This window comes from Pseudoliparis swirei, chromosome 3 (assembly GCF_029220125.1).
Source record: "Pseudoliparis swirei isolate HS2019 ecotype Mariana Trench chromosome 3, NWPU_hadal_v1, whole genome shotgun sequence".
In the NCBI taxonomy this organism is placed as follows: Eukaryota; Metazoa; Chordata; class Actinopteri; order Perciformes; family Liparidae; genus Pseudoliparis; species Pseudoliparis swirei.
In genome coordinates, this window is record NC_079390.1 from 24224640 (window position 1) to 24246681 (window position 22042).

At 46.6% G+C, this 22042-nt stretch overlaps 1 protein-coding gene across 1 annotated transcript; it reads right to left on the reverse strand.

Moving 5' to 3' along the window:
* Positions 1 to 14: 14 nt before the first annotated feature.
* Positions 15 to 19615, reverse strand: slc22a21 (solute carrier family 22 member 21). Its single transcript, XM_056408233.1, has 11 exons — positions 19556 to 19615; positions 12960 to 13387; positions 11910 to 12013; positions 10790 to 10944; positions 10546 to 10717; positions 8572 to 8698; positions 7854 to 7951; positions 6609 to 6823; positions 1889 to 2071; positions 1480 to 1615; positions 15 to 272 (listed from the first exon to the last, which is right to left on the reverse strand). The coding sequence occupies exons 1-11, from the start codon at positions 19563 to 19565 to the stop codon at positions 188 to 190; spliced, it is 1713 nt and encodes a 570-aa protein (XP_056264208.1). The 5' UTR covers positions 19566 to 19615; the 3' UTR covers positions 15 to 187.
* Between the last annotated feature and the right edge of the window lie 2427 nt (positions 19616 to 22042).

The window sequence follows — 22042 nt, forward strand, 5'->3', positions numbered from 1 at the left end:
GGACATATTTAAAACATTATATTGTTTCTCTCACGTTCCTCGCGTTGTGGTCACATAAAAATCCAATGACAAAAGAATCCTCTTCAGTTTTTCCTGATGAGTTTCCAGAAACATGGACGGAGACGTGATGGCCGCCCAGTTATGAACTATTATTCACTCAAAGACGGATATCGGTGGGCCTACGTGCTCAAGGGACAACCGACGACTTCCTGTCTGCAACGTTGTCCTTTTCTTCGCTGTGTGTGATAGTATACGGTGTCTTCTGACAACATCTGGAGTAAACAAAACAAACAACAACATACACAGTTATAGGAATGATCAACAGACACATAACAATGGTGGTGGGAAGTGTCTACTGTTAAATATCTATTGAAGTGGCACCCAGGATACATATGTATTATATCAATGAGCCAACGCTGTGAGTCAGCGTGGCTGGCTGATCGGTGACCTTTACACCTGGGGGTGCAGGTGCAATATCGGCAAAAACTGCTCAACACTGACAAGCGTCACGAAATGACTTTGACTCAAAGTTCTAATTGAGTTAACGGTAATCAACCATCTGTTGAGTGCAATATGCTGGACATGCATTGCAAAACACTTTGCATGTTGAGTTAAATATTCATACTTGTGCCATGTAGTTGTCTTTTAAAACTGCACCATATTTGTAATTATTGCATGATGATATCTTTTTTTAGAACAGTTTGATGAAAGTTGTTTTGAAATGCAACGACATTCGCCTCCGAGAAAGCTCATTTACGAACACATTTTCTTATTTGTCAGCGGGGTGATACTTAGGGTTAATAGGGTTTAAATGTATAACTAATATATAGGGTTCACTAGTTGATTACTTTCATGAAGAGTTATCAAATTTGAAGTTGAAAGGCTTATTGAATATATGCCTATTTTGCATACATTTAGGAGAAAAAGACTGATTCAAATTGAAAAAGCAGTCAAGTAAACACCTAAATGTGTGTTTTAGATGTTTTCCTTCCACTAGTCTGAAATAAGAGGTGTTAATGGAAGCTAAATAGCACAACAATCGCACAATTGATCCATGCATGAGACACGATGGTTTGGTCTTACTCCTCACTAAAGCCAAAGTGGAGAGAAGCCATTTGCCTCAAAGTGTTCAAATTCATGAGAGTGGTCACTATATTCTGATCAAACTGTGAAGATTTGTATTTCCCAGATTGTCATCCTCTTCCTCCGTGTTCAGTTGTTTAGTGTGTTTGTTTCAACTGGCTACCCTTTGTTCACTCATTGAGATATCTTTGTACGGCCAGTTGAGCCGGACTCTTAAACATTCAATGGGAGAGAAGTTATTGTGCTTGCATGGAAACACACACACACTGGCACAGATTGCGTTACATGTATTATTACTTTTGTCCGAAGCGAAATAAAAATGATGAGTTAAAATCAATCTGTCTTGTCTACATTTACAACTAGAGTAAATAATCTGACTAATAAAACTGGTCTTACCCAGGAAAGTGTTGCATGTGAGCGATGGTGTCGGGCAGAGGCATTCCATAGCTCTCGGGCAGCAGGAGACTCAGCAACCCTGCCAGAGCCGTCATGCTTCCCATCAGGATATAAGGCAGTGAAACTGAATAGCTTCCTGTGGCAACACATGAAAGACACAGATGGTGAAAAACAACCGAGGCCAGAGCAGTTCAGAACAAAAAGACAAAAAGTGGAAAAGCACTTCGATGTGGTCGAATGCGATCCGCTGAATCTTAAAAGAAACTTCTACATTTGAACTGAAAGTTTTTCCTAGCAGACCGGCCTATTGTGTTTTTTTGTTCCATTAACTTTTGTTCTTTGTTGTTTTGTTTCTGTCGAGACACCGGCTTCTTGTTATTAGCCTTCTTGGCCAGGAGAGCATCCTTACTTAAGTAGATGAAGTACGGGGCGATGATGCTGCCGAACCTGGAGGCCATGGAGCAGGCGCCCACCGCCGTGTTCCTCAACACGGTTGGGTAGAGTTCCGCCGTGTATGCGTACACAATGGAAAACGCCATCGTCACAGCGAACTTCCCCATCATCTCCAACGTTATGGCAAGATAAATCATGTCTAGAAGGGATCGAGCATTACCGAGTGAGATACTACATGTGAGTCAAAGTTAAAGAGACTATCGGCATGTCCAGAATTTAGCATCTATACATATTGTAAAATAAACAATGATCCCGAAAAGTCTATCGATTGGTTTTGTGGATGAGCATGAGAATACAAACTAGCCGTAGTACACAGTTAACTCCCCATGAGAGGCTGACCGGACGGCCTCGGCCCGTACCGTACCAGGGAGACCTCATAAAGGTCCCCCGGGGGAGCTGTTAGCCAAAGGAATACGAAGCTAGGTCCAGGGAGCGGCAGGTAGGCAGGAAGCACTGTTTCAACAGGTGGAAGGCGCCACGGAGGAGAGGCACGTCGGCCCAGACCCACAGGAGGAGGAGGTCCATCCGAGGAAGTGGGACGAGCCACAGCAGACTGGACCCTACCTGGTGGTACTGGCCACGCCCACCGCAGTGAAGAGAAACCACACTGGAACCACATCACACACTGCACCGAGGCAGAAGCACCTGAAGGAAGGCCAGAGGAGAGGAGACCATCACGGCAAAGCCCCGCCGGCCACAGAGGAGAGGAGAAGCAAGGCGTGGCCAATCCACACCAGAACACCAGCAGACGGCTGAGGGAGCTGGAGGGGGATGACCTTCACACTCACAGAAAGGAGGAAAACAAGATGGAGAGCCCAGCTGAAAGAACAATGCCCGTCTCATGGAACCCCAAGAAGAAGACGTGGTCCCTAGCAATAGGAGGTAACAGCCATTATCGGACTAAAGGTCAGATTGACCTGCGATGATGTTGGTTCATCAGGGTGGCTCTAAAGAACCCTGTGATTGTGATAAATGTTTTATATAACCTAATATTGTTGTGGCTTGCATTTCTTATCAGGTCTAACCACCTGAGAAAAACAGCATATTCTGCCATTGACTAGTCGAGTTGCCTTAAGTGACATTAGTAGAGTGTAACCCTTATAAAAGGGCATTTCTGTTTACTTATGTGATGTGATAATAATGGATAACAAGATATAAGCAATAACGCCCCAAAGGACCCGACCCCAAAGAAGACCTGCAGCAGCTCATGCATTCATCCACCAGGTGCTGGTAACCTGATGCATGAGCGGTTCCTGCTGTACGCAAAGTACATGAACCAGAAGAGTCACAGGAGCAACAACATGTTCTGTTTCGTGGAAGACTTGGGTCTCCCAAGGGGGGAATGTGCTGGGTAAAATGTTTCAAATTATCTGTTTACACAACATATATACATAGGGTGTATTAAACTTTTACATTGTGTTATATTAGGCTTAAATTACATCTACAAAGATGATTGAGAGGGCACACACACACACACACACACACACACAGCTCTCTCCCTCAGACACGGGTCAACAACGCCAGACAGAGACGGACCCAGCGGCCTTGTGCTGCTCCAGTCTTAACCGGTAGAGAGGAGACTGCAGAGAGGACCAGGAGGCTCAGACACAATAACGATAAGAGAAGAGACAGCAAGAAACCTCACATTCCTTAAAGTAACCGGCTTGGACTGGGACAGAGGTCACACTGAGGTCACACTGAGTGACGAGAACTAATATGTAATGAGGGTGTGGACGGAGGCCTCTAAACCAACAGTTAGGTTGAGACCTCTAAACCAACAGTTAGGTTAAGCCAACTAAACCACCAACAGTTAGGTTTAGACAACTAAACCACCAACAGTTAGGTTAAGACAACTAAACCACCAACAGTTAGGTTAAGACCTCTAAACCAACAGTTAGGTTAAGACCTCTAAACCAACAGTTAGGTTAAGACAACTAAACCACCAACAGTTAGGATAAGACCTCTAAACCAACAGTTAGGTTAAGACAACTAAACCACCAACAGTTAGGTTTAGACAACTAAACCACCAACAGTTAGGTTAAGACCTCTAAACCAACAGTTAGGATAAGACCTCTAAACCAACAGTTAGGTTAAGACAACTAAACCACCAACAGTTAGGTTAAGACCTCAAAACCAACGGTTAGGATAAGACCTCTAAACCAACAGTTAGGTTAAGACAACTAAACCACCAACAGTTAGGTTAAGACAACTAAACCACCAACAGTTAGGTTAAGACAACTAAACCACCAACAGTTAGGTGAAGACAACTAAACCACCAACAGTTAGGTTAAGACAACTAAACCACCAACAGTTAGGTTAAGACAACTAAACCAACAGTTAGGTTAAGACAACTAAACCAACAGTTAGGTTTAGACAACTAAATCACCAACAGTTAGGTTTGAGACAACTAAACCACCAACAGTTAGGTTTGAGACAACTAAACCACCAACAGTTAGGTTAAGACAACTAAACCACCAACAGTTAGGGTTGAGACAACTAAACCACCAACAGTTAGGTTAAGACAACTAAACCACCAACAGTTAGGTTTGAGACAACTAAACAACCAACAGTTAGGTTTGAGACAACTAAACCACCAACAGTTAGGTTTGAGACAACTAAACCACCAACAGTTAGGTTAAGACAACTAAACCACCAACAGTTAGGTTAAGACAACTAAACCACCAACAGTTAGGTTTGAGACAACTAAACCACCAACAGTTAGGTTAAGACAACTAAACCACCAACAGTTAGGTTAAGACAACTAAACCACCAACAGTTAGGTTTGAGACAACTAAACCACCAACAGTTAGGTTTAGACAACTAAACCACCAACAGTTAGGTTAAGACAACTAAACCACCAACAGTTAGGTTAAGACAACTAAACCACCAACAGTTAGGTTTGAGACAACTAAACCACCAACAGTTAGGTTTAGACAACTAAACCACCAACAGTTAGGTTTGAGACAACTAAACCACCAACAGTTAGGTTTAGACAACTAAACCACCAACAGTTAGGTTAAGACAACTAAACCACCAACAGTTAGGTTTAGACAACTAAACCACCAACAGTTAGGTTAAGACAACTAAACCACCAACAGTTAGGTTGAGACAACTAAACCATCAACAGTTAGGTTTGAGACAACTACCGGTGGCTGCTCGCATCCGCTTCAAAACACTGGTCCTGGCGTACCGTGCTCTAGACGGATCGGGCCCCGTCTACATCCGGGATATGGTCACACCGTACACCCCGGCACGTTCGCTCCGCTCTGCAACAGCCAATCGACTTGTGACTACTGCACCTCGAGCTAATCACTCGAAATCCAGACTGTTTGCTGTCCTGGCTCCTCAGTGGTGGAACGAGCTCCCCACTGACATCAGGACAGCAGAAAGTCTCTACATCTTCCGTCGGAGACTGAAAACACACCTTTTCCGACTATATCTGGATTAAAACACAGATTAGCACTTCAGTGGCACTTAGATAGCACTTACTTATGGTACTTTTGTAGTTCGACTATGTTGAGGAAATGTTACTTCCTGTATTCTTGTTGTTCTTAGTTTGTACTCTAGGTTGAAATGCACTTATTGTAAGTCGCTTTGGATAAAAGCGTCTGCTAAATGACATGTAATGTAATGTAATGTAACTAAACCACCAACTGTTAGGTTAAGACAACTAAACAACCAACAGTTAGGTTAAGACCTCTAAACCACCAACAGTTAGGTTTGAGACAACTAAACCACCAACAGTTAGGTTTGAGACAACTAAACAACCAACAGTTAGGTTTGAGACAACTAAACCACCAACAGTTAGGTTTGAGACAACTAAACAACCAACAGTTAGGTTTGAGACAACTAAACCACCAACAGTTAGGTTAAGACCTCTAAACCACCAACAGTTAGGTTTAGACAACTAAACCACCAACAGTTAGGTTTGAGACAACTAAACCACCAACAGTTAGGTTAAGACAACTAAACCACCAACAGTTAGGTTTAGACAACTAAACCACCAACAGTTAGGTTGAGACAACTAAACCATCAACAGTTAGGTTTGAGACAACTAAACAACCAACAGTTAGGTTAAGACCTCTAAACCACCAACAGTTAGGTTTGAGACAACTAAACCACCAACAGTTAGGTTTGAGACAACTAAACCACCAACAGTTAGGTTTGAGACAACTAAACAACCAACAGTTAGGTTTGAGACAACTAAACAACCAACAGTTAGGTTTGAGACAACTAAACCACCAACAGTTAGGTTTGAGACAACTAAACAACCAACAGTTAGGTTTGAGACAACTAAACCACCAACAGTTAGGTTAAGACCTCTAAACCACCAACAGTTAGGTTAAGACCTCTAAACCACCAACAGTTAGGTTTGAGACTAAGCCACAACCATAAAAACCCAAAGTATCCTGTGTATTGGACTTGTCCTCTTCACCTCCCGCCATCCATTCGTTGTCTTTTTTGATATTATAAAGAGCCTCCGACTGTTTCTTAGTCAAGTGCATGTCATGTTGTCATGTTTAGTTCACTTTCCACCGACCCAATTTGTGTCTTGAGAGACAAGTAAAAAAGAAACCCAGATAATTTGAGTCCCTGTGCACAAAACCAATCGATGACATGTTGTATTTCACAAACTTCTGTAAACAAACGACTAAACGCCCTTTGAAGTGTCATGCCTGCTGGTATGAGCTGAATGAAGAGGAGCAACAATCCTGCCGTGAAGAACGTTGAGAAGAGACTCAGTCGTCTGGACCACCAGCGAAACATCACCCACGACAGAATGTGGCCCGGCATCTCGACCAATGCCGACATGAAGCAGTTGAAGTAGGCGTCGCCGCGGAGGTTCGCCGTGTTCAGGGAAAGAGCAAAGTAGGCGATGGACACGATGTTCCTGTGGGGATAGAAGGAGTTTATTATCGTCTTCTATTGTAAGTGTTTGTATGTGTTTGCGTAAAATTGGAGAGGAATACAGGGACTGACTCCACCTTCTAGACGGTAAATGGACCTGTACTTGTGGAGCGTTTTTCTAGTCTGCCGACCAATCTAAGCGCTTTATCACGACATGACATCATTCACTCATTCACACACTGATGGGAGGAGCCACCTGTTCATCAGGCGTACATTCACAAACATTTACACACTTGCCAACGGGAGACATTTGGGATTAAGAGTCTTGCCCGAGGACACATCGACATGGACTAGCGGAGCCGGGGATCGAACCGCCGACCCTCTGATTGAAGGACGGCCCCGCTCACCGCTCCTCGTACTGAACGGCTTCATCGTTTACCGAGCACTACCCATAGAGTCCAGTAGAGGGGCTCCGTCTGTGCTCATAGAACCAGGGTTACAGCATCGTACCCTTCACTCTTCACTGCAGCAGGTGGCTGTTTTCAATTCAAAAGCACTAAAACACCAACGTATGCAAACTGCTCAGCACAGAGCAGTAACCTGAGGCTCGTGAACAGAGTCCAGCATTCAGCATCTACTGTATTTCCCGGAGGAGACCAAAACAGAGCGACTAGAGGTCTTATCATCATATGACTTCAAATGAAAGCTCACGTTGCTACGAGCTGCACAGCTGCATGTATCATCTTAAAATGTGACATGTTGTCATTCAGCATGTACTGTATTCGTGACGGATCAGTAATGATCATTTCTGCAACACAGAGATAATCCCTGAAGAACGCCGGCCCCTGAAGTCATGAAACCACATTTAGATCTCCGCCGCAGGCTTCACCGCACCTGACAGGTCATTATTAGTTGTTAGTGAAATGGACCGACGGGGTGACGCGTGAACAGAGACTGCTGTGTGCTCATTGTAAGTGCACGTGTGTGTGCTTAGGTGTGTGTATCTGTGTGTGTGTGTGGGGGAGGGGTCACTGTGGTGAATGTGGAGGTCAGGCGGGACAGCAGGGACTCACCAGACCAGCCACAGCGTGAGCGAGATCCAGCGGATGTTTCTGGAGCGGAGCAGGTCACAGATGTTGTGGGCCTTCCTCGCCTCAGACTGAAGCTCTTTCTGTGGGGAGGACGGGGAACAACAAACACAGTCAGCCTGGACGGGAATCCACCAGAGGGACGACTGACCGTGGCCCACGACTCAAGAATTCCCGTTTTTATCGTGACTATTTCAAGTTCTGATCACTTTCTGGGCGGACTCGCGTGGCGGAGGCAGACGACCGATCTAGTCATCGAAGTTTATTGCATTGCTGAGAATATTTCATGTCTTTTTATTTATTCGCAACATGTCGTTGGAGTCGAGCCTGAAAGGACGATCTCAGTAACTTCCACACGGTGCGGCATTCAGCTTGTTAAGACATTTTCCACAGGGGGATCTAAAACCAACACTACCACTTTAGTCCACAGGGGGCGCCAGAACCAACACTACCACTTTAGTCCACAGGGGGCGCCAGATCCACCACTACCACTTTAGTCCAAAGGGGGCACCAGAACCAACACTACCACTTTAGTCCAAAGGGGCTTCCTTGTTGTAACTTTGTCGTATTTACAAGATATTCTCACAAAGAGAGGCACATTTGTCAGAAAAGTAAACTGTCAGGAATGTTATCGTGTAAAATCTGAATTGTTCCATAACTCTGGTGTTTGTTTTACATCACCACTTTTTCAATGAGATCTCACCTGTAACGGACTGAAGATGACCTCCGGAGGCTGGATGTTGTTCCTCTTGGCGGCGTCTCTCAGGACGGCCTCGGCCTCCTTCACCCGTCCCTGAGAGAGCAGCCAGCGAGGAGACTCGGGGACGAACCTGATGGAGCAAAGGAAAACAACCTCAGTCAACCATACCATACCTTTGAGGCGGCTGTAGCTCAGTGGGGTAAGGGGGTTGTCCTGCAACCCCAAGGTTGTCGGTTCGATCCCCGCTCTCCCCATTAGTTGCAAGTCGAAGTGTCCTTGAGCAAGGCACTTAACCCCCAGCTGCTTCCCGGGCGCTTCACTGCAGCCCACTGCTCCTTAATAACTAAGGATGGGTTAAATGCAGAGAACTAATTTCCCCTTGGGGATTAATAAAGTATATATCTTATCTTATCTTATCTATACCAAGAGCTGTTGGGCCTTCATGAAGCTGGTGGAGCTGCTGCTGTCTCTTAGACCCCGTCTACCTGTCTCTTGGACCCCGTCTACCTGTCTCTTGGACCCCATCTACCTGTCTCTTGGACCCCGTCTACCTGTCTCTTGGACCCCGTCTACCTGTCTCTTAGACCCCGTCTACCTGTCTCTTGGACCCCATCTACCTGTCTCTTGGACCCCGTCTACCTGTCTCTTAGACCCCGTCTACCTGTCTCTTGGACCCCGTCTACCTGTCTCTTAGACCCCATCTACCTGTCTCTTGGACCCCGTCTACCTGTCTCTTAGACCCCGTCTACCTGTCTCTTGGACCCCGTCTACCTGTCTCTAGGAACCCGTCTACCTGTCTCTTGGACCCCGTCTACCTGTCTCTTAGACCCCGTCTACCTGTCTCTTGGACCCCGTCTACCTGTCTCTAGGAACCCGTCTACCTGTCTCTTGGACCCCGTCTACCTGTCTCTTGGACCCCGTCTACCTGTCTCTTGGACCCCATCTACCTGTCTCTTGGACCCCGTCTACCTGTCTCTTAGACCCCGTCTACCTGTCTCTTGGACCCCATCTACCTGTCTCTAGGAACCCGTCTACCTGTCTCTTGGACCCCGTCTACCTGTCTCTTGGACCCCGTCTACCTGTCTCTTGGACCCCATCTACCTGTCTCTTGGACCCCGTCTACCTGTCTCTTAGACCCCGTCTACCTGTCTCTTGGACCCCGTCTACCTGTCTCTTAGACCCCGTCTACCTGTCTCTTGGACCCCATCTACCTGTCTCTTGGACCCCGTCTACCTGTCTCTTAGACCCCGTCTACCTGTCTCTTGGACCCCGTCTACCTGTCTCTAGGAACCCGTCTACCTGTCTCTTGGACCCCGTCTACCTGTCTCTTAGACCCCGTCTACCTGTCTCTTGGACCCCGTCTACCTGTCTCTAGGAACCCGTCTACCTGTCTCTTGGACCCCGTCTACCTGTCTCTTGGACCCCGTCTACCTGTCTCTTGGACCCCGTCTACCTGTCTCTTGGACCCCATCTACCTGTCTCTTGGACCCCGTCTACCTGTCTCTTAGACCCCGTCTACCTGTCTCTTGGACCCCATCTACCTGTCTCTAGGAACCCGTCTACCTGTCTCTTGGACCCCGTCTACCTGTCTCTTGGACCCCGTCTACCTGTCTCTTGGACCCCGTCTACCTGTCTCTTAGACCCCGTCTACCTGTCTCTTGGACCCCGTCTACCTGTCTCTAGGACCCCGTCTACCTGTCTCTTGGACCCCGTCTACCTGTCTCTTGGACCCCGTCTACCTGTCTCTTGGACCCCATCTACCTGTCTCTTGGACCCGTCTACCTGTCTCTTTGAGCCTAGACCTTAGTCCTGATGGAGGACTCATCTCTGTACTGGTCTTGTTAGACCTTAGTGCTCGTTCGACACAATTGATTATACTCTAATCATCACTGCAGGAGAAAGTTCCTAAATGAAGTAGCATTAACTATAAGTAATATAATGTTTCATTTAAAAAGCCTCACACACACACACACCTACCACCAGAGAGGCACAAACAGGAAGCCGGGCAGCGTGAGGGCGAGGAGAAGCTGCCTCCAGTCTCGGAAGAAGTAAGCAAACAGCGGCAGCATCAAGTAGCCCGCTCCAAAGAACAGATTCACGCCGGCCGTGGAGAACGCCGTCCGGACGCCTCGGCCCAGGATCTCCGTCCCTGAAGAACACGAGGAACGACGTGACGGCCCGTTGAGCCCGCCGGAGGATCCCTGAGGACGGCCAAGCTTACCCAGCACAAACGCAGCCACGTAATTGGAGATGTGTCCCATCCCGGTCATAAAGAACATGAGGCAGAACACGGTCCAGGACGGAGAGAAGACCTGGATCAGCGTGGACAGGGTCTGCACCGCCAGACTCACAAACAGCACGATCTTCCTCCCGTACCTGAACAAATAAACAGTGTGCAAGTCAATGACCAATCCTGTGTTACAGCTGCATTCTCTCCACTAACCACCAGGGGGCGACTCCTCTGGTTGTATAGAAGTCTACGCTTCATGTGTTGAAGCTGCATTCTCTCCACTAACCACCAGGGGGCGACTCCTCTGGTTGTATAGAAGTCTATGCTTCATGTGTTAAAGCTGCATTCTCTCTCCTGACCACCAGGGGGCGACTCCTCTGGTTGTATAGAAGTCTATGCTTCATGTGTTAAAGCTGCATTCTCTCCTGACCACCAGGGGGCGACTCCTCTGGTTGTATAGAAGTATGTGTTAAAGCTGCATTCTCTCTCCTGACCACCAGGGGGCGACTCCTCTGGTTGTATAGAAGTCTACTCTTCATGTGTTAAAGCTGCATTCTCTCTCCTGACCACCAGGGGGCGACTCCTCTGGTTGTATAGAAGTCTACGCTTCATGTGTTGAAGCTGCATTCTCTCTCCTGACCACCAGGGGGCGACTCCTCTGGTTGTATAGAAGGCTATGCTTCATGTGTTGAAGCTGCATTCTCTCTCCTGACCACCAGGGGACGACTCCTCTGGTTGTATAGAAGGCTATGCTTCATGTGTTGAAGCTGCATTCTCTCTCCTGACCACCAGGGTCAGTTTCACAAGCGTGTCGGAGAAACACGAAAGGCTCCCTCTGAAAGGTTTTATATCTCTGCAGATATAAAGAGCTCCTTCTCCTTCAAGTAATTATAAACTAATGAAAACATAGTTATGAATATTATATTATATTTATGTGAGCAGATCCCTCGCTGCAGCTTTAAGGCTCATTCCTCGAGGGTTCAGGTGAATGTTTTACTGAACACTATGAACATAATAGAGCGTGTTGAGTTTCTTGACGTCACCACGGAGACGATCACATGACTAACGGCGCTCTGGAGGAGCAGCGACCGCGCCGTGTGAAACACTCAACCTGTCGGACAGCTGTCCCGAGACGAAGGAGCCGACCAGGACGCCGCAGAAGAACACGGAGGAGGTCAACGGGTTCTTCCACCGGTTGTCACACACCAGGTCCCACTGCACACACACACACACACACACACACACACACACACACACACACACACACACACACACATGTTAAGTGATGAAAGGTCCTCACAGTTTAATCCACACACTCCCGTTCAAAGGTTCCCATGTTGTTCCTTCAGTAGTGACTTTTCCACAGATACATGTATGTTTATATATGTTTTTTAAATGTTTCCAGTCCAGAAAAACAAAAACACCAGAGGCCCTCATGGGTCTTTATTGAACTGTATTGATCTCTCCTCTGTGTGAAGGTTCAGCTGAAGCTCCTCACATGCTATATATATTAAATAAATATAGAAACAAATGACAGATAACCCTTAATGTAGTTCGTTATACATATTAATATACCCTTTGAAGAAAATGTTTCCCTCATATTGAACATACTTTTAACTTTGTGTTAATTACTTTGTGTTATTTTCATTGGAGATTGATCAGAATATTTGTTATTATATTGACACGGAGCCTAATGTAAGGAAGGTGGACTAAATATCAGAAACACTTTCATTCCTCTTGTTTAGTATCTCTGAAATATATTCAGACGACTTGTTTGCAGATGTGAAAGAATATAATGTAATTTATTATATATATATATATAATAAATAAATATATTTAATATATATATATAATAAATACATATAATAAATATATTTATAATAAATAAATACATGTAATATATGTATATATATAATAAATACATATATATATAATAAATAAATATATGTAATATATATAATACATACATATAATATAATACATATATATATATATAATAAATATATATATATATATCTGTATATATAATATATATATTTATTATATATATATATATATATAATTTATTATATATTTATATGTGTGTGCTTCAGGGACCCGGTCTTAGTGGTCCCCCCTTCCACCTGCAGCCTCTTCTACCTGCGGCGGCGTGCGCACGCACCTCGGTTGTGATGGTGGAGGTGTACACGCTGCGGTCGTACTCCCAGCCGTCCAGGCAGCGCTCCGTGGACACGTTGGACAGGTCGACGTCCCGGCCGGGCAGCAAGCCCCGGTCCGAGAAGGCCTTCAGGTCCTCCAGCCGGTACCGGGAGCACTTGCTGCGCACTGGCGCGCCGCCGTGGCTGTCCTCCTCCAGCGGGATGCTGTTGTTCCGCCACGCCGCCGAGAGGTTGACGTGCGCGGGGACGAGGCACGCGTGCGCCGGCGTGTCGGCCACGAAGACGATGGAGATGGCGCTGAACCCGTTGGGGACCACGGTCACGCAGAGCAGGAAGAACACGTCCCGCTGGAAGCGGCCCCACGGGCCCAGGAAGGCGGTGGCGGCTTCGTAGTCGGTCATGGTGTCCGCGGCTGGACCCGATGCGCGCGCTGGATCAGAGAGAGAGAGTTTGGAGAGAGCGGACCCCTGACCCAGACACAGACCACCCCCTGCAGCGGACCCTTGACCCAACCACAGACCACCCCCTGCAGGGATGAACTGCCTGTAAACCAATCAGACCATAGTTCAAAAACAAATATATATATATATATATATATATTTATATACATATATATTTATTTACATATAATAATAATAATAATACATTCATTTTATAAGGCGCCTTTCAAGGCACTCAAGGTCGCCGTACAACATATTTAAAAATGGACACAATTAAAAAGCAGAACAGTTAAAAAGCAAAACAGTTAAAAAGCAGAACAGTCTGCAGCAGAGCAACCAAGAGGGGAACAGGTCAGCCATAGGCCTGCCTGAAAAGGTAAGTTTTATATATAATGAGTGAAGTATATATATACATATATATATTATATACATATACAGGACTGTCTCAGAAAATTAGAATATTGTGATAAAGTTCTTTATTTTCTGTAATGCAATTCAAAAAACAAAAATGTCATGCATTCTGGATTCATTACAAATCAACTGAAATATTGCAAGCCTTTTATTCTTTTAATATTGCTGATTATGGCTTACAGCTTAAGAAAACTCTAAAATCCTATCTCATAAAATTTTAATATTTCCTCAGACCAAGTTAAAAAAAGATTTATAACAGCTGAGTGTTTGTCAAGGCTCAGGAAACCCTTGCAGGTGTTTCGAGTTAATTAGACAATTCAAGTGATTTGTTTAATACCCTACTAGTATACTTTTTCATGATATTCTAATATTTAGAGATAGGATATTTGAGTTTTCTTAAGCTGTAAGCCATAATCAGCAATATTAAAAGAATAAAAGGCTTGCAATATTTCAGTTGATTTGTAATGAATCCAGAATGCATGACATTTTTGTTTTTTGAATTGCATTACAGAAAATAAAGAACTTCATCACAATATTCTAATTTTCTGAGACAGTCCTGTATATATGTATGTATATACAGTGCATCCGGAAAGTATTCACAGCGCTTCACTTTTTCCACATTTTGTTATGTTACAGCCTTATTCCAAAATGGATTAAATTCATTATTTTCCTCAACATTCTATACACAACAACCCATAATGACAAAGTGAAAACAGTTTTCTGCAAATCGCTACCTTAACGTGGTGGAGGAGTTTGAGAGGCTCAGTGATCCCGGGAGCTATGTTGTCCGGGGCATTAGCCCCTGGTAGGGTCTCCCAAGGCAAACAGGTCTCGGGTGAGAGTCCAGACTAAGAGCGGTTCAAACCCCCTGATGAATAGCAGCACACGAGCTTCAGCTACCTCGCCCGGATAAGGGAAACCGGGGCACCCTCCCGGAGCCAGACCCAGGAGGGGAGTTCGTCGGCGAGCGTCTGGTGGCCGGGCCTTCGCCTATGGGGCCCGGTCGGGCTCAGCCCGAAGAAACGACATCGAGCAGCAACCCTGTGGACCCACCACCCGCAGGGACAATCATCGGGGTCGGGTGCTATGTAGACCGGGCGGCAGGCTGGGCAGGGGACCTGGACGGGCTGATCGCCGGCGACATAGACTAGCTCTAGGGACGTGGAACGTCACCTCGCTAGCGGGGAAGGAGCCGGAGCTGGTGCGGGAGGGGGAGCAGTACCAACTAGATCTAGTTGGGCTCACCTCCACGCACAGCGCTGGCTCTGGAACCAAGCTCCTGGAGAAGGGTTGGACTCTCTTCTTTTCTGGAGTTGCCCAGGGTGAGAGGCGCCGGGCGGGAGTGGGGATACTCACAAGCCCCCGGCTGAGCTTTGCCGTGTTGGAGTTTGCCCTGGAGAACGAGAGGGTCGCCTCCCTGCGCCTACGGGTTGCGGGGAGTAAAGCTCTGACTGTGGTTTGTGCTTATGCACCAAACCGCAGTTCAGAGTATCCGGCCTTCTTGGAGTCGGTGGGAGGGGTCCTGGAGAGGGCACCGCCTGCCGACTCCATAGTTCTCCTGGGAGACTTCAACGCTCACGTGGGCAATGACAGAGAAACCTGGCGGGGAGTGATTGGGAGGAACGGCTTGCCCGATCTGAACCCGAGCGGTGTTCTGTTATTGGACTTCTGTGCTAGCCACGGCTTGTCTATAACGAACACCATGTTCGAACATAAGGTGGCTCATAAGTGTACTTGGTACCAGAACACCTTAGGCCGGAGATCGATGATCGACTTTATAATCGTATCATCTGATCTGCGGCCGTATGTCTTGGACACTCGGGTGAAGAGAGGAGCAGAGCTGTCAACTGATCACCACCTGGTGGTGAGTTGAATCAGATGGCAGAGGAGTCGGCCAGAGAGACCTGGCAAGCCCAAACGTGTAGTGCGGGTGAACTGGGAACGTCTGGTCGAGGACCCTGTCCGGGAGGTCTTCAACTCCCACCTCCGGATGAACTTCTCACACATCCCGAGGGAGGTTGGGGACATGCAATCCGAGTGGACCATGTTCAAAGCCTCTATTGTGGAAGCGGCCGACAGGAGCTGTGGTCGGAAAGTCATCGGTGCCTGTCGCGGCGGCAACCCAAGAACCCGGTGGTGGACACCGGGGGTCAGGGAAGCCGTCAAGCTGAAGAAGGAGGCCAACCGGGCCTGGCTGGCCCAGAGGTCTCCTGAAGCAGCTGACGGGTACCGGCAGGCCAGAAGGGCTGCAGCTGCGGTGGTCGCGGAAGCAAAAACTCGGGCATGGGAGGAGTTCGGGAGGCCATGGAGAAGGACTTTCGGTCGGCCTCAAAGAGGTTCTGGCAAACCGTCCGACGGCTCAGGAAGGGAAAGCAGGGTCTACCCCAGGCTGTTCTCAGCGTGGGGGAGCTGCTGACCCGGACAGGGACATCGTCGGACGGTGGAAAGAATACTTTGAGGAACTCCTAAATCCGGCCAACAGGTCCCTCTAGAGGGGCAGTGCCTGTAGACTTGGGGGTCGCACCAATATCCCTGGCAGAGGCCGCTAAGGTTGTTAAAAGCTCCTTTGTGGCAAGGCGCCGGGGGTGGATGAGATCCGCCCTGAGATGCTGAAGGCGCTGGACATTGTTGGGCTGTCTTGGCTGACACGCCTCTTCAATGTCGCGTGGGGGTCAGGAACAGTGCCCTTGGACTGGCAGACCGGGGTGGTGGTTCCCATTTTCAAAAAGGGGGACCGGAGAGTGTGCTCGAACTATCGTGGAATCACACTTCTCAGCCTCCCGAGGAAAGTTTATGCCAGGGTACTGGAAAGGAGGCTCCGACCGCTGGTCGAACCTCGGATTCAAGACCAGCAGTGCGGATTCCGTCCCGGTCGTGGAACTGTGGACCAGCTCTTCACCCTCGCAAGGGTCCTCGAGGGGTCCTGGGAGTTTGCCCAACCAGTCTTCATGTGCTTTGTAGACTTGGAGAAAGCTTTCGACCGGGTCCCTCGGGAATTGTTGTGGGGGGTGCTGCGGGGGTATGGGGTTCCGGACCCATTGCTACGGGCTATCCGGTCTCTGTACGCCTGCAGTAGGAGCTGTGTTCGCATCCTCGGCAGTAAGTTAGACACGTTCCCGGTGGGTGTTGGTCTCCGCCAGGGCTGCCCTTTATCACCGGTCCTGTTTGTGATTTTCATGGACAGGATATCTAGGCGCAGCCTGGGGGTGGAGCAGGTCAGGTTTGGGGGTCTTGGGATCGCCTCTCTTCTGTTTGCAGATGATGTGGTCCTGTTAGCATCCTCAGACCATGACCTCCAGCACTCACTGGGGCGTTTTGCTGCCGAGTGTGAAGCGGCAGGGATGAGAGTCAGCACCGCCAAATCTGAGGCCATAGTGCTCTGCCGGAAACCGGTGGATTGCTCCTCCAGGTGGGGACAGAGTGCCTGCCCCAAGCGAAGGAGTTCAAGTATCTCGGGGTCTTGTTCACGAGTGAGGGTAAGATGGAGCGGGAGATCGACAGGCGGATCGGTGCAGCTGCAGCAGTAAAACAGGCGCTGTACCGGTCCGTCTTGGTGAAGAGAGAGCTGAGCCGAAAGGCGAAGCTCTCAATTTACTGGTCGGTCTACGTTCCAATCCTCACCTATGGTCACGAACTTTGGGTAGTGACCGAAAGAACGAGGTCGCGAATACAAGCGGCCGAAATCTGTTAAAAATAAAGAACGAAAACATAACATGTACATAAGTATTCACAGCCTTTGCCATGACACTCAACATGTAGCTCAGGTCCTGTTTCCACCGATCATCCTTGAGATGTTTGATTGGAGTCCACCTGTGCTAAATTCAGTTGATTGGACATGATTGAGAACACACCTGTCTATATAAGGTATCACAGTTGACAGTGCATATCAGAGCATAAACTAAGCCATGAAGTTCAAGGAATTATCTACAGACCTCCGAGACAGAATTGTATCGAGGCACAGATCTGGCGAAGGGTACAGAAAGATTTCTGCAGCATGTAAAGTCCCAATGAGCCCAGTGGCCTCCATCATGCGGACATGGAAGAGGTTTGGAACCACCAGGACTCTTCCTAGAGCCGCCCAGCCAGACGGAGCGATCGGGGAGAAGGGCCTTAGTCAGGGAGGTGACCAGGAACCCGATGGTCACTCTGACAGAGCTCCAGAGTTGTTCTATGAAGAGAGGAGAACCTTCCAGAAGGACAACCGTCTCTGCAGCACTCCACACATCAGGCCTGTTTGGTCGAGTGGCCAGACGGAAGCCACTCCTCAGTAAAAAGCACATGACAGCCCGCCTAGAGTTTGAAAAAAAGCACCTGAAGGACTCTCAGACCATGAGAAACCAAATGCTCTGGTCTGATGAAACAAAGATTGAACTCTTTGGCCTGAATGCCAAGCGTCATGTCTGGAGGAAACCAGGCACTGCTCCTCACCTGGCCAATACCATCCCTACAGTGAAGCATGGTGGGGGCAGCATCATGCTGTGGGGATGTTTTTCAGCGAGAGGAACTGGGAGACGAGTCAGGATTGAGGGAAAGATGAATGCAGCAATGTACAGAGACATCCTCGATGAAAACATGCTCCAAAGAGCTCTGGACCTCAGACTGGGGCGACGGTTCATCTTCCAACAGGACAACGACCCGAAGCACACAGCCCAGTAACAAAGGAGTGGCTTCGGGACGACTCTGTGAATGTCCTGGAGAGGCCCAGCCAGAGACCTGACTTGAACCCCATTGAACATCTCTGGAGAGATCTGAAAATGGCTGTGCACCGACACTCCCCATCCAACCTGATGGAACTTGAGAGGTTCTGCAAAGAAGAATGGGAGAAACTGCCCAGAAACAGGTGTGCCACACTTGTGGAATCAGACCCAAGAAGACTTGAGGCTGTAGTTCCTGCCAAAGGAGCTTCAACAAAGTATTGAGCAAAGGCTGTGAATACTTATGTACATGTTATATTTTCCTTCTTTATTTTTAATAAATTTGCAAAAAACAGTTTTCACTTTGTTATTATGGGTTTTTGTGTGTAGAATGTTGAGGAAAATAATGAATTTAATCCATTTTGGAATAAGGCTGTAACATAACAAAATGTGGAAAAAATGAAGCGCTGTGAATACTTTCCGGATGACAGCTCAGATATATACATATATACATATATAGGCCTACTAGTGCTGTGAAAAACGTGTGTTTAAGTGTGTGTGTGTGTTCATGTTTGTGTTACTGGTTAATGTCAACATATTAGATTAGATTTCATCGAGGCAGAACAAGTCATGTAAAATCAGCTGATAGTTTCAAAACAAACATTATTTTAACAAACATTGAACATTAATAAAGACATACATGTATATATAGTATAAATTTATATTTGTATATATGATTAACCGGCCTGTAAAACAGAGTAACAGGTTCACATATACATGCATGTGTATAAATATATTAATACATACATACATGTGTGTGTGTGTGTGTGTGTGTGTATATATATATATATATATATATATATATATATATATATATATATATATATATAAATATATATATGCATATACACTTAAATCAGAATCAGGTTTTAAATAAGTGTAATAAAGACATGTAGGCTGTCTACCGTCAGTGCAGCTCCAGCTGATCCCGAAACACAAGCAGCTGATCTGGAGACACCCGTCGTTCTGCAGGAGAGAGATAGTGATCCCCCCCCCCCCCCCCCCACACACACACACACACACACACACTCACACACACACACACACACTCACCTGTGATCATGTACTCCTCACAAGGTTTCGGCTGCACTCCGAACCTTTTTATCTTCGGTCCAAAGTCTGAATTATTAGCTGATTCATTGTCTTCTCCTGTGTATTATATAACATGTAACATATATAACATATATAACATATATATAAACATATATAAACATATATACAAATATATAAACATATATAACGTATATAACATATATAAACATATATAACTTATATAACATATAAAACATATATAAACATACATGTACACATTTACACATCAATCTACACATATATATATATCACTAAATGTTCATTTTAAAGGGTTAATTTTGTTGCTCTAATACACAGGTCACTAACTGGCGGACCGCGGTCCGGGTCCGGACCCAGAGGCCGTCCCATCCGGACCCGGACCGCCAGCTTAAACAGAAGGTTATGATTTAAAACCTGACGGGGTGTTTTAATTTTTTTACCCGGCGGCGCGGCGCAGCTTTTGCAGTCTTTACGGTAGTGGTTTAGCGGATGCGGAAACGCACAGACCAATTGCATGCGAGTTAAGCCATCCCACGTGATACCACTCAGCCAATCAAATCTATGCATTCTCGGCGGTAAACATTACGTCTCAACAGACAGCGCTACGCAGACAGATGAGAAAGTAGAGGCAGGTTACACTTGAAAAGACGGTAGAAAGAAAAAGAAAGATAGCGATACATGTAGAAAACAAAGGGAGAGAAACGGACGACTGCGCCGGAGAAAGTTTAGAAAATGCGAGTGAGACAGCGAAAGGGTGAGAAACGGACAACTGCGCCGGAGAAAGTTGAGAAAAGGCGAGTGAGACAGAGAAAGGAGAGAAACATAAGGAACAAATGTCGCTCTCCAAAAAAGAAAAGTTGACAGCGAAAATAGAGCATTTAATCCGGAATGGACAGACTCATTTCTGTTCATACTTCCCACAGGAGCACAAAACCAGTGTGTCTTATATGTTCAGAAACCGTGGCACTTATTAAAAGTGGCAATGTGAAACGCCATTATGAGACAAAACATAAAGGTTTTGAACAAACATACCCACTCAAATCCGAAGTGAGATCACAGAAAATAAGTGGTCTCACAGCCCAATATGAACAGTCCACCAGGATCCTGAGCCACACGTTCACTGCCCAACAACGTGCTCATGAGTGTTCCCTCAGAGTTGCTTGGATTTTGGGGCAACACAAAAAGCCATTTACTGATGGAGGGCTTGTCAAAGAATGCATGAGTGTCGTCGCTGAAACATTACTTGACGGAAAACCAAAACAAGAGCTTTGTGATAAGATAAAGCAAATACCCATGTCAGCATCATCTGCCACAAAGAAAAGTGAAATATTAACTCAGGATGTGCTAACCCAGCTAAATGAAGCCATACATAAGGCACCATGTGTAGGCTTAGCTGTGGATGAGTCCACTGACATCTGTGACAATGCTCAGCTGTTAGTGTACGTCAGGTTTTTCAACACAGACCAGAAAGCATTCTGTGAAGACCTGTTAGGTGTCACTCCCCTTCAGACCAGTACAAGAGGAGAAGATATCTACCTGGCCATTAAGGAGATGTTAACGAAGAGAGGAATAGAACCAACACAAGTGGTTTCAATAGCCACAGATGGAGCTCCTGCTATGATAGGGAGAGAGAAAGGAGCTGTAGCAAGACTGAAAGAGGACAATCCAGAGCTCATAGCTTACCATTGCATCATTCATCAATCTGTCCTCTGTGCCTCCGTCAGATGAGCATGCTGAAGTGATGAATACAATGATGAAAATGATCAATTTTCTCAGGGCATCCTCTTCCATTTAGCATCGCATGCTGAGGGAATTCCTCAGAGAAGTTGATGCCAATGCTGATGATCTTTTGCTGCACAATAATGTGAGATGGCTCAGCAAAGGGAGGGTCTTAGCGCGCTTTTGGTCCATCAGGAGGGAAGTAGCATCTTTTTTGGCAGAGCTAACACCTCAGAAAGCAACACAGTTGTCTCTCTTTTTAGGAAATGATAAACATATGAATAATGTGGCCTTTTTGGTTGATATCACTGCACATCTGAATGAACTGAATTTGAGGCTACAAGGCAAGGACAATTCAATTTGTGAACTGATGACCGCTGTCCGCTCCTTTCAAAAGAAACTTGAGTTGTTCAAGGAAGACCTGCAGGGAGACTGTGCACACTTCCCAGCAGTGCAGGAACAGGTTCAGGGACAGAGAGATGCGTCTTCTTTTGTTGACTTCATTGATAAGCTGATCGTAAACTTCAGCAACCGTTTTGACAGCTTCAGCTTTGGACAGCAGCTCACCATGTTCATTCAGAACCCATTTATCATCACTGATGTCAGGGGTTCTCAAAGGAAGTCACACAGCACTTTAAATGGGTAAATCCTGGGCCTCTCCAGATGCAACTGGTTGATCTCCAAGCAGATATGTCCCTGAAAGAGCAGTTTCTAAGAACTGACCCTTCCACTTTCTGGCTCCAAACGGTC

Excerpts from the sequence above, each read along its gene's own strand:
- slc22a21 (XM_056408233.1), bottom strand. Across the intron at positions 10,718-10,789 it reads CGTGGCTGCGTTTGTGCTGG|GGACGGAGATCCTGGGCCGA; the intron begins GTAAGCTTGGCC and ends CGTGTTCTTCAG. Across the intron at positions 8,699-10,545 it reads CTGTTTGTGCCTCTCTGGTG|GTTCGTCCCCGAGTCTCCTC; the intron begins GTAGGTGTGTGT and ends TTGCTCCATCAG.